This window comes from Cydia fagiglandana, chromosome 8, assembly GCF_963556715.1.
Source record: "Cydia fagiglandana chromosome 8, ilCydFagi1.1, whole genome shotgun sequence".
Lineage (NCBI taxonomy): Eukaryota > Metazoa > Arthropoda > Insecta > Lepidoptera > Tortricidae > Cydia > Cydia fagiglandana.
Genome location: NC_085939.1, coordinates 4,837,984 through 4,855,451, shown reverse-complemented (window position 1 = coordinate 4,855,451; position 17,468 = coordinate 4,837,984). Strand labels below are relative to the sequence as shown.

General features: G+C 41.5%; 2 protein-coding genes across 7 annotated transcripts in view; both read left to right on the top strand.

The window, feature by feature from the left end:
* The window catches only part of LOC134666507 (ankyrin repeat and BTB/POZ domain-containing protein 2), a 36,086-nt gene extending 25,548 nt beyond the window's left edge, over window positions 1–10,538 (top strand). Inside the window, exons 11-25 of the mRNA XM_063523689.1 lie at window positions 432–560; window positions 1,044–1,225; window positions 2,019–2,128; window positions 2,550–2,657; window positions 3,179–3,404; window positions 3,850–4,000; window positions 4,744–4,886; window positions 5,087–5,214; window positions 5,805–6,016; window positions 6,363–6,490; window positions 6,772–6,858; window positions 7,185–7,345; window positions 7,821–8,004; window positions 8,452–8,634; window positions 9,017–10,538. Coding sequence (XP_063379759.1) covers window positions 432–560; window positions 1,044–1,225; window positions 2,019–2,128; window positions 2,550–2,657; window positions 3,179–3,404; window positions 3,850–4,000; window positions 4,744–4,886; window positions 5,087–5,214; window positions 5,805–6,016; window positions 6,363–6,490; window positions 6,772–6,858; window positions 7,185–7,345; window positions 7,821–8,004; window positions 8,452–8,634; window positions 9,017–9,214 — 2,330 coding nt within the window. The 3' untranslated portion in view covers window positions 9,215–10,538. The remainder of the gene's footprint in view (window positions 1–431; window positions 561–1,043; window positions 1,226–2,018; window positions 2,129–2,549; window positions 2,658–3,178; window positions 3,405–3,849; window positions 4,001–4,743; window positions 4,887–5,086; window positions 5,215–5,804; window positions 6,017–6,362; window positions 6,491–6,771; window positions 6,859–7,184; window positions 7,346–7,820; window positions 8,005–8,451; window positions 8,635–9,016) is intronic.
* Window positions 10,539–12,163: 1,625 nt separating this feature from the next.
* LOC134666510 (cholinephosphotransferase 1) overlaps window positions 12,164–17,468 on the top strand; it is a 49,128-nt gene continuing 43,823 nt past the window's right edge. For all 6 annotated transcript variants that reach the window (XR_010098515.1, XM_063523696.1, XM_063523695.1 and 3 more), the window contains exon 1: window positions 12,164–12,524. Coding sequence is in view for 5 of the 6 variants with exons in the window: in XM_063523696.1 (XP_063379766.1) it covers window positions 12,313–12,524 (212 nt within the window). In the remaining variant the exon portion in view is untranslated. The remainder of the gene's footprint in view (window positions 12,525–17,468) is intronic.

Genomic DNA, 17,468 nt, shown 5'->3' with positions numbered 1-17,468 from the left:
TACATGTGCCGACCCTTTGATAACCAGTACACTTAATTGATTTTTTAGGGTTCCGTACCCAAAAGGTAAAACGGGACCCTATTACTAAGACTCTGCTGTCCGTCCGTCCGTCCGTCTGTCACCAGGCTGTATCTCACGAACCGTGATAGCTAGACAGTTGAAATTTTCACAGATGATATATTTCTGTTGCCGCTATAACAACAAATACTAAAAAGTACGGAACCCTCGGTGGGCGAGTTCGACTCGCACTTGGCCGCTTTTTTTAAACTGCCACTGTAGTGTCTGTAGTCAATCGATAAAAACTCGGCAGGGAGTTCATTCCACCTGAGGCGTTTGCGGAAAGAAATTTGTCTAAAACCACAGTAAGAGCGTCTACTGTCACAAGAGATTTTTGACACCTTGCTTATAGAGCAATGCTTTTCTGTTTATAGGAGCACTGTCTATTTCTCGCTGGGAGTCCATGAGCTCGATGGGTTCGGGCTCATCGTCTGGCCCCTGCCGCCCAGAGCACAGGCAGTTGGGACTCAGCCACGATTCGGGCATTACCACCAATGGTTCTGGTAAGACATCTTAACATTTAGAGCAGATTGCATCAAACCGCTGGTTATGGGAATGAAAATAATATGACAGTCGACACTTCGCTCATGGATAACGGCAGGCGGTGTCTATTATGTTAGTCGGGGATCTCTTTTAGTTAATTTTTTCAGTTTTTATCGTAGCTGTAACGTTAAGAGTGTCTTATTTGTATCAAAAATATTTTTCTAGTTAGGTATTAGGTAACCTCAGTTTCAGGAACCATAATTCTGGCGAAAAGTCGCTAGAGATGCTAAAGAAACACCGAATACTTAGTTGCTCTGATATCTGCCTTTCACTCTAACCCTGGACATTCTTGCAGCAGCATTGCATTGCATGACCATGCATTGTTCCAATTTATCGTGGAGTAAACATCACTTATATATACTTTAGGATATGCACTCAACGTATCATTAAATATGGTCACAAAAGAAACCAGATAAGGGCTAAAGCTGCCACTATGTTCGCAGGCGGTTCAGGCACCTCCGCCGGCTCCAACGGCAGCACCGGATCCGGTGCGTCGGTGTTGCTGACTACCTGCGCGGGCTCCGCCGCCGAGCTGCGCGCCGTGCTGCGCCGCGTCGCGCCGCGTCACGCGCCCCTCTCGCCCGCGGCTGAGCGCGCGCTCTACTACTTCATGCGCTGCTCGCAGGTACCGTCTTTTTTTTTTCAGAGGTGGAGGTAATCCTCATTGGATACTGCCAGCCCGGTTTTGGCAGGATGTCCGACTCGGCTCGGATTGCTCCAGCTGCCTACGGACTAAAACCCTCCACCCTGTGTTATGTTTCAGAAAACGCGGCGCTAACGTTACTTATACACGTTGTTTTCGGATGTGTTACTGTGCACAGTGCACGCTGTGCTACTACCATCATTTACCTATCCAGCATTCAACTGTGCTAGCTCCATAGCCAAGATGACCTCTGTTCTTTACAAACTCCGATCGTAAAGTAATAATGTATTGGGATGACAGATACATCGAAAAGTCACGTCATGATGTCCATACGTCATGATGTGGATTGTAGTGCATAATTATTTTCCATCGTTTTTTTTTTCACGGAAACGTACGAACGTGTCTTGCTATTACAGTCAGCCTCGATACAAAAACTACTGAGGTTGACTGAAGTAGCATGAGAAATACGAACGTTTCCGAGAAAATACGATGGAAAACAATTAAATGCACTACTACATCTGTAAGTATATTAAGTTTCGATTGGTATCTTTGATTTTGATTTGAAATTTGGCTAGGGTCCTGACCACGTAAGACCAATGACAAGCTAGGCATTGCATAGGGACGTCCATTGAATTGAACATATTCAAGGAAATTGTGGTCCCACTACTAAACCACCACCACTATTACTGCCAAACAGCAGACGAAACCTCTTGGCGAAGAAAGTCGTGCATCCACCTATCTTCGAGACTCTAATAAGCTGTTGTGACTGTTACAGCTGGAACACAATTCGAACGCAGCATCGACAGCCAGTTGTGCTAACGGGCTATGGGGCGAGCGCGGCGCCGGCGCCCTGCCTCCGCTCGGCGAATGGGTCCGGGTTATCAGGTGTGTTTGTTTTACTATACCTACTATAGGTATAGTAAAAACTCAATAATTCAAATTATGAGAGACATTATGTTATTGCTTACCTTCAAAGCCCAGAATCTCCATTAAAGCCAAATCCAAAGCCGGTAATCTTTTTGTGAGATATGGTTGGTTGAAACATGGGACGCTCTTAAATAGATAGATAGATGTGTGTAGCTTATATACTATATATACACTTAATTGCACACGTCAATCTATTAAGATAGTTGTGTGTCTGCAGGGATTTTGATAGCCTAGAACAGTCTAAGCAATTGTAAACGTCAAACTTTTGTGAAATTATACCGTATAAATAACACTTGCACAGTCTATGCTATCAAAATCGTTGCACAGTTATCTTGGTCTAACTCTATCATGAAACTCCTAAACTTGACCATGTTCTCAGAGCGCATGCGGCGTTACGGCCCCCGCCCGCCGTCCCGGACGCCGACGACGTGCTGCAGGCCGCCCGGCTGCTGCTGCCGCACGCCGACTGCCCGCCCAGACCTGTCACGTAAGTACTGGTGACACAGCCCCCGCCTGCGGTGCCTGACGCTCACTGCCCAGACCTGTCGCGTAAGTACCATGAGCGCAGACAGCCTACAGCCCCCGCCTGCGGTGCCTGACCCTCACTGCCCAGACATGTCGCGTAAGTACCATGAGCGCAGACAGACTACGGCCCCCGCCTACAGTGCCTAACGCTTACTGCCCAGACCTGTCACGTAAGTACCATGAGCGAAGATAGCCTACGGCCCCCGCCTGCGGTGCCTGACGCTCACTGCCCAGACCTGTCACGTAAGTACCATGAGCGTAGACAGACTACGACCCCCGAGTGCGGTGCCTGACGCTCACTGTCCAGACCTGTCAAGTGAGTGTATTCACCCATGTGTGTACATAGGTTACGGCACTTACGGCCCACGCCCGCCATGCCGACTACCCGCCCAGACCTGTCACTTATGAGCGCCATTGCAGGCTGTAAAATGCAAAATTTGTTTAGAGTGTATATCTTTGTAGTAATGTACGATTATTTCCCAGATTGGAAGAAGCCATAGAACCAGCGTGGTCCCGCTGCACGCGCGCCGCAGATGAGCTGTCCCGCGCCGCACTCGGACTGGCGCAGCGAGCGCTGCTGAGCGGCCGGCCCGACCTGCTGGGCAGCGTGAAGGCGCTGCTGCCGCAAGCGGGGCTCGACGCTACCGACGCTGCGGGGCTCACAGTGCTCATGAAAGCGGCGCTCGCTGGGGACGATCAGATTGTGACCGTAAGTTTTCTTCATAATATTCAGGGCTGCCCGAACTGCTGGGTGGCGTCAAGGCGCTGCTGCCACAGGCGAGCTCGACGCCACCGACTTTGTGGCTCATGGTGCTTATGGAAGCGGCGCTTGCTGGGGACGATCATTGTGGCGGTAAGTTTTCTTCTTCATATTCTGGCCGGCCCGCCTTGCTGCCACAAGCAGGGCTCGACGCTACCGATGCTGCGACGTTCACGATGCTAATTAATCTACGCTCGCTGGGGTCTATCTGATTGTGGTGGTGTTTCCTTTTTAGAGAGCATAAAATAGCCAAAATGTTTTGGTTACGAAAAAGATACCTACAATATGTAGGTACTATACACCTAAACCACCAGTTAGGTACTCACTAAATAAAGCGGTCGGTCGTCCACTAGTTATATCTCTGCTATTGTCAAATAATTTTCCACTTTTGCAGATGCTGTTGGAGTCTGGTGCAGACCCGAACATCGAGACGCCGGGCGTGGCGGCGCCGCACGCCTCACTCCTGTCCCCGCGCTCCCCGCACGGGGCCACCACCCCCTCCCCCGCCGGCAACCAGTCGCCTGCTTACACCCCTCCTACTGCTGGTTTGTGTACCTTTGATATGCCTTTAATAGTTTTTCATCTTTTATGTCAATTCGCTATGCCTAAAAGAAACTACGAAACAATATGTACTTAGGTACTTACCTACTGTAATACCTGTATACCTATCGGTATCGATACTACGTCTGGATGGTATTCCACCTGACCAATGTGTATTTGCATCTGACATTTTGCTTAGTTAGAGAGTGAGACGCAATACATTAAACCCAGATCACAGAATAAATAATAGTACTACCGTACAGAAAGGAAACTTCCTACAAAACCGAAGTTTGACAGCGGTTCAGGGTCGAATCATGCTATCCCTTTCTAATATATGACACTATCCCTTTCGGCTATTTAGGGTTGTCAAAATTCAAGTGATTATCTTATCTGTGGTCGTGCACGCAGAAGGTAGTCAAGTGGTGCCAACCCTAATAATTGCTCGGAGCAATGCTGAGCCGAGCGGAGCCGAGTTTGACCGATCTCAGGAGTTTCGCACCCCTGCCCAGATATTTGACAGGTAGAATACATGTGGAATACCAACATTATGTAAATATTCTTAAATTTTTATCATCTGTGGCTGGGGTAGTGTTGCCACAAATAAATTAATTTTACCCCATTATTTTATTGTATCGCGGATTCGCGCAATAATTGTTTTTCGCATTTCAACCTGCGTTTTTTTAATCTGTGGGTTTGAAAAGCGCTACTCCCGCTTTTTTAGTTTAATCAACCTGGTTATATCTTACAGGTTGGACGGCACTTGTGTACGCGTGTAGCGGCGCCGGCGGCGGCGGCGCGGTGGAGTGCGCGCGCAAGCTGCTCGGCGCCGGCGCGAGGGTCGACGGTGCGCCGGCGCGGGGCGAGGACGTCTGCACGCTCACGCCTCTACAGGTAACGTTACATGCTGGTGGCTCTGCAGTGCATAAACTTAGCTATGATAATACTACGAGGTAAACAAATTTTGTTAATAGGTTTATTGTCATTTTGTTTACATTCATGTGGTTGTGTGGACCCTGAGTGAAAACCTACTAGAGACTCGACGTGCATAATACATTGCGCACTCGCATCAAAATGTTCATATTACGTTGCAGGTGGCATGTGGTGCTGGTAACCAAGAGTTGGTGCAACTCCTGCTGTCCCACGGAGCGGACCCGTTCCTTTCCACGCAGCTGAATGACGCTCTGTGCTATAGTGCTGCAGCTCAATATGGATGCTATAGGTATTGTTTTATATTTTATTATAATTACTTACCATAAAATTGTTTTAGTATTGTTTATTATTATTTTGTATTATGATCATTAAAAAAATCTGATTTTTTATCCATTTAACTATTCTGGGGTCTCCAATTTTTTTGGGAGACATAGCCGGGCCTTTGGCTTCTCTTATTATTTTCGCAGGACGGATAGAATGGCCCTCCGGTACCTTGTTTCCTGTTTAAGTTGTTTGTTTCCAAGTAAGCAAGCCAGATCCAACCCTTGGGCCGAAATTAACTAGAGTCGGACCAAAAAAGTCTGCAGCAGATTTGATAGTCCACGCAGTGCAAGTGTCATTTACACGTCATAATTTCATAGAAGTTTGACGTTTAAAATAACACTTTCACTGCGTGGGCTATCAAATCCGCTGCATACTATCTTTGGTCTGACTCTAGGGTATACGTACAGTTGCGTCCGTCAAATTTCTCTGGCAAACAAATTTAATACACGTCGGGAATTCGGCACAGATGTCTTTCGGCAGATCTATCCCCAGATATTTGTAGGGCCCTGAATTAGATTACGTTAAAAATGTAACAATATGTGAACTGTTCCCCAGCGCCGTAGCGGTGTGTTGCACGCACGGGGCGCGCTCTTGCCTGCGCGCATGCGTGCGCGGCGGCGGCGGCGGCGCGCGCGCGGGCGCCGTGCTGTCGCTGGAGGAGGTGCTGGCCGAGGGCGCGCCGCCCGCCGCGCGCCCCGCCTTCACCAAGCAGCAGCAGCGCGCCCTGCAGGACGCTATGTACTACGCGGCTGAGACTGACCACTTGGGTAGCTTTCCTCTTTATTTCTCTCACTAAGGAGACTGCGTAATATCCGAGTCGCCACGAGAATCATGGAGCGCACCATGCTTCGATATCGAGCTTCAATACAAAGTGAGGAACTTTGAGATCCAACCCCCCTCCCCCGAACCGCGACGATTATACTCGAGGCAGAGGGCGTAAAAGAAGGTCACGGAAATCTATTTAATTAAGATTCCTTGTAAATTATCTGAATTCAGATTTGGTTGTCGGTGTTGGCTTACAGCTCTAAGTTGTAGCGCCGAGAAATAAGTACCTTACTAATTTCTCTATGGTTGTAGATAACATATAAAAACAAAACATCTTCAATATTTCAGATATTACGTTAGAACTGCGAGCCTTAGGCGTGCCCTGGTCTCTCCACGCGTGGACGCTGTCTTTGGCGGCCGCCGCGGAAGCCTCACTGGACCATGTCATAGACCAACTGCTGCAGGACTTCTTGCAGGTACAGTTCCCTTTTATTTTGCTATTTTTTGGGTCAGCATAGGTCAGTGTTTTTTGTTTTACCAGCGGCGATCAAGGAAAAGCTAGTACCTATACCGTTAAGTTATTTTACCAGGAAAAATAAAACTATCTATTCTTTTAGCGCGGCGCGGGGACTATAGCCCAAGCCCTCATGCGCATGAGAGGAGGCCTGTGCTCAGCAGTGGGACGTATATAGGCTGATTTTTTTGTAACATTATAATAAATTGTTGGTAACAATATTTTATTCCAATATCTTTACAGGTGTGCCCGTCGGATGATAGTCACTACAGCAAGCAGTTCATTTATGAGTGCCTCCCATTGCTGTTCAACATTTTACGATACAGCAAGGTAAATAATGATTAATTGGGTTGCTCAAGGTAAATTTGAAAAAGATTTATACAGGCCATGTAATTTTTAAATAACTTTTAAATTTGATGAGCGCTAAAGTTGCCATATAAAGAATTTATTGATAATAATCGAAAGTATCGAAACGACTCATTAGCAAAGAATATAATACTCACTAGGAGCTCATTAGCCAAACTCTAGTCAGTGTTGCTGCTATTTTTAAAATAAAGTCACAATTTCTGAGTGTGACCTTTTTACTAAATTTGACGCAGTGGCTGTTTATTCTTTCTTATTATTCCTTCATTGTTTATCGACATTCCTTCGGCTAGAAGGAGGGCACAGTGCTACTGCTAGCGGACATCCTGTGCGCGTGCTACGGCTGGGAGCCGGTGCCGAGCGTGCTGGAGCCGCCGCCCGCTGCCGCGCCCGCTCCCGCCCGTGTCGACCCGTCATATGTCAACAACCCCTCGCTCGCCGACGTCACATTCAGGTAACGTATGAATTATAGTTGTATAGTTCAACTCAAATAGAGTCAGTCCATGAAAAGTCTGCAGCGAATTTGATAGCCCACGCAGTGCACGTGTTATTTTAAACGTCAAACTTCTATGAAATTATGTCGTATAAAGCACTGCGTGGGCTATCAAATCCGCTGCAGACTTTTCTTGGTCCGACTCTAATTACATTTCATATTTAACTATTTATTGACCCGGCCAAAAAAACGATTCCAATCTGTTTTATAATGAAAAAAGTGCACCATGTTTTTTTTCCTTCCCATTAACATATTTAATACACTTTGCATGACTGCAATGGATTGGTTGTCGAAAATGTAAGTACGGAAATTTAGGACTATTATTTCTCCTCTCAGGAAAGATAGAACTTGTTTTTCTGTGTAGACTTAACACTACCTATGCTGGTGTGGACAGCTTTCCCAATAATGTGATGAACAAAGATGTTCTATTGTTCAGAGTGGAAGGACGGCTGTTCTACGGGCACAAGATAGTGCTGGTGTCGGAGTCGGCGCGCCTGCGCGCGATGCTGGCGCCGCGCGCGGCCGGCGACGCCGCGCCCGCCTCCGCCTCCGCGTCCGCGTCCGCGCCCGCCGCGCCGCCGCTTGTGCAGATCAACGATATACGATATGACATCTTCGAGGTCAGTGTCATGTGTTACTGTTAATTCATGAAGTGGTGCGCATGTAACTACCGCCACGAATATACCTAGGTACATTAATATCAATCTCTATAATACCCAAGTAGCCCAGAGGCCTGATTAGCCTAAATTACGAAAATTAGCTCAATGAGACACCAGAAAACGAATCAAAAACTTTACAAAATAGACTCATACAAAATAGATCAGAATAACTTTATAATGAAACATACCAAAGAAAGTCTGCAGCGATAAAAAGTAGTTTTTAAAAATCAGTATGTCACAACACCACAGAAAATGGTCAATAGTCTTGATACTTGTGACATTTTACACTCTCTACAGATGTGGTTTCCAAACAAGCAATAACTAATTATCGGTTGTGGATTTTGATTAAACATATCCAAAATACGGAGTAAAGTTAAACATACTTATGTTGTAATATTTGTTTGTCAGCAAGTAATGAAGTACCTGTATTCGGGCGGCTGCGGCGGGCTGGAGATCCCCGACACGGACGTGCTGGAGGTGCTGGCCGCGGCGTCCTTCTTCCAGCTGTTGCCGCTCCAGCGGCATTGCGAGGCGCGCGCCGCCAAGTCTGTAGGGCTGCACAACCTTGTCTCCGTGTACATCCATGCCAAGGTACGTCTGAATATTAAAAAGTCTGTTTAGCCTTATTTTTGAAACAGTTTCGATTTTAAATGGTGACTCAATTTTGGTCTCTCTCCTGATTTCATTTTTTACAATATCCTCTCGTACTTATTTGTTATATGTGATATTTTGGAATGATCAGATCTCCACAAAAACTCTGTGTCAAAATTAAATTTTTTGTATTAATACCTACAAGTGTTTCAGTTTTTATTTTGAATAGGTATTAACGGCAATTTTCTATGAATGAGATTCTGTGATGAGTTGATGACCACCATTGTGTTAAAACCCTCAAAACCCCACCCAAATCAAAATCCTAAATCTACCTCTTTTTGTGATAACTGCATGTAAATTTTTGTATAATTTCTAATTTCAGGTTTATGGAGCAACACAGCTTCTAGAATACTGTCAAGGTTTCTTGCTACAGAACATGGTAGCTCTTCTAACGTATGACGACTCGGTGAAGCGACTGCTCTTCGGCAAACGACTGCCCGGCCACAACGTTCTGGGTGCTCTGCTCACTACCCTGCAGAAGAGAGTTGAGGCTAGGAAGAGTCAAGCTAAAAGCAGATAGCAAGTGGCAACACTCGCAACGGCAAATAAATTATGATCTTTAAAATAAGATAATTGTTATGTGGTTCACAAGGGCACAAAGTTGTGGTTTAGCTCCTCGTGCTAATATTGATATCCGAGCAGAAAATTATTCTAAAATGTAAAGTTCGTAACGTTGAATCTTGAGCGTCGCGGGGGTTTCAAGGCACGAGGGATAAAAAAAACTTCCTACCGCGTGAAATACAACATTTTTCACCACACCAATCCAAGGAAAATACTTAGGTACTACGAGCCCCGATGCACATGTTTTCGTCCAGTGAGACCATTTTTTGAGGTTCTCGCGTTTGTTTAAAAATAATGTTTTTGTTTAAAAATTACTAATATTTAATGCTTATACTAATGTAATTTAATTTTATATGGTAATACTCTGCAATAACTAAATCCAAATACAAGAAATACCGTTTGTACTGAAAGAAAAAAAAGGGCTATTACTAGGAAAAGCAATAGGACTCTGCCAATGTACTGAATTTTGTTTCGAGCCTATGCATGCAGCAGTGCTGTAGGAGAGGACAATATGATTTGGACAACGTTCTTGAAAAGTCCTTTTTTTCAGCAATAAAAGTCTCATGCAATTTTATTATACGATCAAAATAAACTACATTAAGCATTGCTATTATGGTTCCCATTACTGGGTCATTTTATGTACATGTGTAAAATTTATTAAAATAAACAAAATTGTTGCGTGGAACTAGACGAAATAATTTGCATCGGGGCTCGTATGTGTAAAGCATTAATATAAAATAAAAATTGAATATAATATAAACTTAAAACTTTAAAAGTAAATTCCACCAGCCAACATGAAGATAAACTTAAAATTTGCATCTAATTACTTTGCCACTCTTGTGAATTAAATGCAACTTTCTCATCAGTTTTAGAACAATAAACCCTTTAGGAGCTGGTGTGGTGAAAACTCATATGTATAATAGAATAGTAGTTATTGAGCATTTAAGGTGCTGTAAGTACAGTAAATAGTACAACATAATGTTTTAGCGCCCTTCTAACTTTTAAATCCTTACTGCTTTTTTTATAATCCTTTTCAACATTTTTATTTGCAAAATGAATTACGTCTTTAAAAAGTTTTGTATGGAACACTAAAAATACACTTATTTGGATCTTTTAGTTTTTGGTTTCAAAGTTTATTAAAATCACAAATGACTATTAATCAGACTGTAGATAAGTAGTTTATAAGGAACAAGTACCTACTATAAAACATAATTATATTATACATCACATGAAAAAAAAAATATTCATCATATAATAAAATAATAATATTTAACGCAATTTGTAAGTCTGTAATAAAAAGTGTAATTATTGTTGAAATAAAGCTTTATGTTTAGTTTGAGTTTTTATTCTAATCCAAAACTTGAATGAACCCTGAGCATTTTTTACTATAGACATCATTTGACATATAAAAAACCAGCCGACCCTTATTGAGTTCCAGGCAAAATTTTACCAAATAAATGGGTAACAGTGGTACTTAATGGACGAATACCGAATTCTGAGTACCTGCATATTGATCCAAATATGGTTTGCGGTCATTTTATTTCACGAGGTGGAGAAAGCGCTCTGCCATCTGAGCGCTGGAGTATCGATCAGGCCGTGAGTTCAAGCCTCACTTAAGACAGTACTTTTTCGTACGACGAGTACGACGAGTTTAAAATTACCCACTTATGTAGTTTTTTTCTTTAACTTGCAACATTTTTACTCCAAACGTCAGGGCCCAGTTTTATAAAGTTACAAGTTACAAGTTTACAGGCGTTTACTGGCAACACTTGCTCCGTTTTTTACAATTTGCGTTTTATAAAAGTACTGTGTTACAATTTTACAGGTTACAGGTACAAGTGCCTGTAGCTCAACCATAGACGAAAATACGGGAGTTTTATAGTTTTAAACTCATAATCGAACAGGCGTTTTATAAAAAAATTGTAAATTACAAGTGTAGATTGGTACACTTGTAACAAAAACTTACATACGTCTTGAGTCCTGTAACATCACAACAGCAGTTACTTGTAGACTCGTTTTCTGAGAGATTTTAAACTTTACTCTTTATTGTTAAGCACCAACGCCAACGATTGTGCCAGGGCATGCATACTTTTCCATGCACTGACCTTATCAGTTTTTGTTAATGTATCTGAAATATATAGTAAATAGGAAATAAAGTGACAATATATTTGATATTGATTTTATTGACGATTCGTTTTATTTTATCTACTAGGAAATGGAAAGGGATTATTGCCGATATTTGTCGTTGATTTATTAGCATTCGTCTCTTTATATAAGTATAGTGCATTCACATTATGGTAAAGTGTACTATTCATAATTTTCGATACACACCGTATTTATCTTTGAGCCGCTAACCGAAACGATACATTTTAATGTAAGAATGTGAAAGAGTACCTACTTATTTACATGTTATTTACTTATTACGTAAATATTTAATTAAATCTAACTTAATCTGAATCTGAAAACGGCCCAAAAAGTATATCCTTGGCATGGAATGCCGCTCTCAACCACTCGATTTTTCCTTCATTTCTGGCCATTTTTCCAGTAATTAATATTTTACAGCAAACAAAAACACATAATTTAGTAGAGAACCGAGTATCTATGACACACGTTTTTTTTAAAATAGTGATGTCCTTCACACCTGTAGATTTCACATGTAATCGAGATTGACCGTGGTTCTTTACAACTGTAATTATTTATGTGTATTTATAAAACACCTGTAGCCGTTCACAGTGCATTACAGGTGCCTGTAGCCTGTACTCTTGTAACCTGTAACTTGTAACTTTATAAAACTGGGCCCAGAACGTCACACGTGTAGGTACTCTTCCCTCATGCTTCCCTCCCTATTGTCTATGGCAAACGTCAAAACCTTGCAGAACGCGGAATAAAAAAAGTTATTCTACTTTGTCTATGCCACTCACTCACCTCTCTCATGGTGTGATGTGATAATGAACGTCGTGCGTTTTCGCTTTTATTAAAAAATCGTGATCGTTGGAGACAAAGTTTAAGTGTAACTAGTTCAGTGCAGTTTTAGGTTTTAATGTCGTGACAGTGAAAATGCAGTTCTATAAGGAGAGGATTTTAAATGCCGCACAATTAAAGAAACTCAGTGAACACAAATATTCGTGTACGAGTAGCAGTATATTGGATGCATGGCTCCAGCCCTGGTGGTGCTGGCTGGTGTCGAAGACTCCGCTATGGCTAGCGCCGAATCTCATTACAATATTAGGATTAATAGTTAATATCGTCACTACACTCATATTAATCTGGTAAGTGCGAGGAAGTTCTAGCGCCAAGCCAGCGGAACGACTTTCGTTTTTGCATTGGCCACTTTCTATTAACCTACTTAGGTCTTCATTAGGCACGTTAAGTGGTTTATTAGCGTGCCAATATCTCAGTTTCATTGATTTGAGCTTTCGATTATTGTTTACAAGGTGCCTGAGTGGTATCGTGTCCCTACGATTGGTCGGTCGTGTCGGACCATTCGTGATAAGATACACTACAAGACAACGTCTCATGTGTCTGGCGTAATTGAATGTGTACATGAGTAATCAAGATATATCTCTAGGGGTATTATATTGATATAGGTAGCAAAAGTAATTAGATTGATCTATCATATGTTTGCTAGGTTATGTCTAGGTCATAGGTGATGGACTAAGAAATATGTGGTTGATTGACTAAAACAACAATTTTGTCATAATAATTGGCTTGGTTAATAATTTCAAGTTGTTGATGAATATTTTGTTGTCTATCTTAAGACATATACCTACTGGAATGTAGTAGCAGCTAGTTATGATTTTGATTGTTTGCAAGATCATGGCTAATGATTATAATTATTATGTTACTGAGTAATGCAACTATAATTGGTGGCACTGAGAGCTGTAGACCTTGCAAATCCCCATGGCTCTGCCATTTTGAAATCATTATTATTATTTACATAATTATCAAACCGGCTTACAAAATTTCTTTAGAATCGGTTGAGAAATGTAATCAGTAGAGGAGAATATTCAGACTATTTCAGACATACGAAAGCATTTTTGTCCAAGCTCACACAGAGACCTTCGTGCCACTTGGTCCACTAAAGTGTATTAGTCTTTGTGCGAGTTGAGAGTTGTGTCTGATTGCATTCTGTCTGATTTAATTCACCTATTGACAGTTTTTTTGTTGGTTAGTTATCCTGCTTTAATTGAATAACAGTTAACACTTGTGTTTTAAATTAAGACTACAGTTTTATTTATTATAACTGCAAATACACAATACACAAGGCACTACAATGAAAAAAACTTGTATCTAGTTCTGTCAATCAAAAGAAAAATGTGGTAGCTATGTATAGGATGCATACAGGTGTGAGATACAAATCTTTCATTGTGCCGATATACAGTGTGGAAAGATATACAGTCGGGCCCTGGAGGGAAACTACCTTAAATCCTTAAGCTTGCTCATTTTACTTAAGGGAGACATTCCTTTATTTTTAAAAAGAAACAAAACTGCATTCAAAGATTTTCTAAAACTCTCTTGCCTCGCCCGGGACTCGAACCGACTAAAAATACCAAAAAATAAACACTCGCAATTTTATTCTACTAGTCGATACAGTTAATGTTAATGATAACATTTCTCCAAGAAACATTAGATCTTACACTCGTCTGTCGTATAAAATATCCATAAAATCTAATATTTAGTACTCAAGACGTTTTTTGACAAGCCAAATTGAAGAAAAAAAAAGAAAAATCTGTAAATGCAGTTTTGTTTCTTTTTAATAATAAAGGAATGTCTCCTTTAAGTAAAATTAGCCAGTTTAAGGATTTAAGGTAGTTTCCCTCCAGGGCCCGACTTATCTTTCCACACTGTATAATGCAGATGACTATACAATATCTGGTATCATGTAGATTATTTAATGATGGAGCCAGAAGATGAATTGTGGAAATTTTCAGTGGCTAATAGTAGATTCCTTAAGATGTGGCTCATATCTCATATGATTTGTTTTGACAAATACACTTCTTTTTAGGCATTAACTCATTAAGGGCCGGGAACCCTCTTGGCTGGTTCTTTATTTGCAGCCGTGTTCCTCTACAAAGCAGAAAATGCTCGAATTTGCTACGAGTGCAGTACTACGAAAACATTAGCAGTGAATGTGTTGACTGTTGAGTACAGTTGTCAATAAATTAAGTGTGATTTTAACTTGTTTCTCCTAGTACAATTGATATTAGTCATTTGGCATAACCCTAAAGGGTTATTAAGATTTCTAAGAAGAGTATTGAAGTGTATTGCTCTCAGGCATTCCTAAGAATGTATTGTTACTCAAAACAATTATTTACATTAACAAAAGAGTAAATAAGTGGTGTGTCACAAGTGTTTGTTAGCATTGTTAATAGGTAAACAAGTATAATGTTATGAAACAAAACATACAAAGAATTAGGTTTCATACAATTAATTTTCATGGTAAGCAGTCTGTCTATAGTACATCTTGCAATTCCAATTAGTTAGTCAAACTAAAATTTTGACTGTACAAGAATTGTGAATGAATTCATTGATAAAGTCACCATGCACTTTTGCTGCTGATGGTACATAGTTTTACAGAAAGGCATTGGTGTGACGGGTACTCAATTTGAATACTCAATTCTTGGTATTGAAACCGCATGCTTTACTGTTCATTAACAACAATTTTTTTTTCCTTTGTTGTACATTGTTTGTGGTTATTTGTGACGTTCCACGGGAAAAGGTACCTTATGAGGGTTTCTAGTTTCGGAGATATGAAATGTTTTGTAAAGAGGTGAAAAAATGTTAAATTTCTTTTTATTGTGTGATCTCAAACCTTAATGCGTAACGTTTGTTTACCTGTTTTTATTTTTGTTATAAGTTAGTTATAAGCCTAGTAACGTCGTCTTAGAGTTTAGTAAAAAGGTACCTTATGGAAAAAAGGTTGAAAATTTCCAAAAAAACTAGTCAATACGGGAAAAGAAGTTTGGTAGAGAACTGTATTAGCATTCTGCAAAACTAATTTGATAATTTCAGTTCTGGTTGGGGCGCCTAGCAAATATTATAACCGTACATCGACCGACATTATAAATCCAAGTAGCCTGCTATTATACTAAAGTTACTCTCGTCAAGTCTTTCTTAACTAGAATAATCTTCATTTGGTTTGGTCGCATGCAATAAATCAGCCATTGGTTTGCTGAAAAATGCCAATACCCAACGCATTACCTTATGGAATATCTAAGGTCATTGAACCTCAATGCCGCTTGTCTTCAATGGCAACCAAAATATATTATTGATAAGAAATAGACGATTTATAACATCTTTACCCCAAAATATTATTTTTTATCTCCTTTTTTGGAATCACGGGCCTGTAAATCCCGGTCTTTTGATAGGCTTGCGTGGGGATATAGATCCAACACGTAGAGGCCCTTTGGAGAGCTTTAATGTCATGTAGAACGCCTGCTGGAACCCGTTCACAGGTGCAACAATAGACACCCATGAACCGGTCTCAGCAGGCATTGGGACTATTGTAGAAAAAGAGAACAGTATACCGGTCTATGGATTGAAGTTTAGGTGGACTATGAGACTGGGCTATTGTAAAGAGGTCCGGACACCTGCCATAACAATGTTAACACCGTCATCGAGGCAGGCGGTGACTTGCCGCTGACTAGATGGGCCCCTGAAACTGCCGTCGTAAAGACGACCAGGAGCAACATCGGTGTGAGCGGCTCAGGGGTGTCGAGAGGTGTGCGCCGCTTTCTACCCAGTGGCTGTTACCAGCCACTGTGCCAACTCGCGTCTTATGCATCTTTCACTTCCACCCCTGGAGCATATAGCTCTAACGACTCCTCTCTGGACGGCCAATGAAGGCAAGCCAGAGCTGAGAGTCCTGCGGGTCCCCTTGGGGTTCCACTCCGACCGACGAAGACACGCCGGAGACGGAGACCCTGACCGACTCTCGGGAGCACTCGGGTCCGTGGGGTCGTTACTCCCCAACAGCTCGCCACAAGCTGCCCTGCGGGCTTTATTTTTTATTATTATTATTACAGCTTTATTTATTTCAGCGAATATAATGTTTGTTTATATGTTGTTGTATTATTTGTTAATTCTTTTCACTGATCCCTATTGGGTAAAAGCCTCCTCGAGTCCCTTCCATTGTTCTCTATCTGTAGCTAATTTCATCCAATTTATTCCTGTTTTTCCAACTATTTGAACTATGTCGTCTGACCAGCGCTTCTGTGGCCTTCCTTGATGTCTTTTTCCAGGTGGTCCTGTCCATTCAGTCACAGTCTTAGTCCATCTTTTGTCTGTATATCTTGACACATGACCAGCCCATTGCCATTTTAGACGCAGTGTTTGTTTTAGGGCATCCACAAGTTTAGTTCTTTTCCTGATCTCTTCATTTCTGACTTTATGTATTCGTCTTAACTTCAACATACTCCTTTCCATGGCATGCTGACATGTGGAAATTTTATTTTTTATTGTATTTGTGTATGTCCATGTTTGACAACCATATGTCAGACAAGGTAGTATGCAAGTGTCCATTATTATCTTTTTTAACTTTGGATGGTAGTCGCCTTTAAGTACTTCTTTTTGTGACCAGTATTTTCTCCATGTGTTGTTTATTCTTCTGTCGACTTCTTCTTCATTTTGTTTTTTATTGAAGGACACTTGTTTGCCTAGATAAATATAGTCATTTACGTACTCCACTTCGCTTCCATTCACTTTTATTATCCAAGTTTTAGAGTTGGTCATTACTTTAGTCTTTTCTATGTTCATGTACAGTCCGACGCGCATGCTCTCATTTGCCAGAGATTGCATCATTTCTTCTAGTTTCTTTGATGACTCGGCAAAGATGACAATGTCGTCTGCAAATCTGAGATGACTGAGATATTTGCCCCGTATCCACAGTCCTTGGTTACTCCAGTTGATTTTTTTGAAGACTTCTTCCAGTACTGCTATGAAAAGTTTGGGTGATAAGGGGTCTCCTTGTCTTACTCCCTTTCTTATTGGTATTTCCTCTCCAGTTTTTTCCAACCTTACTCTGCTGACGCTTTGATTGTAGATGTTTCTGATTATGTTTATGTAGGTTTTGTGTACTCCGCAGGATGTAAGTGCTTTCCAGATTGACTTGTGCGTTATGCTATCAAAAGCTTTTTTATAGTCAACAAAGGCTACATACAGAGGAAGGTTGAACTCACTGTATTTTTCAAAAATTTGTTGTAGCGTATGTATAT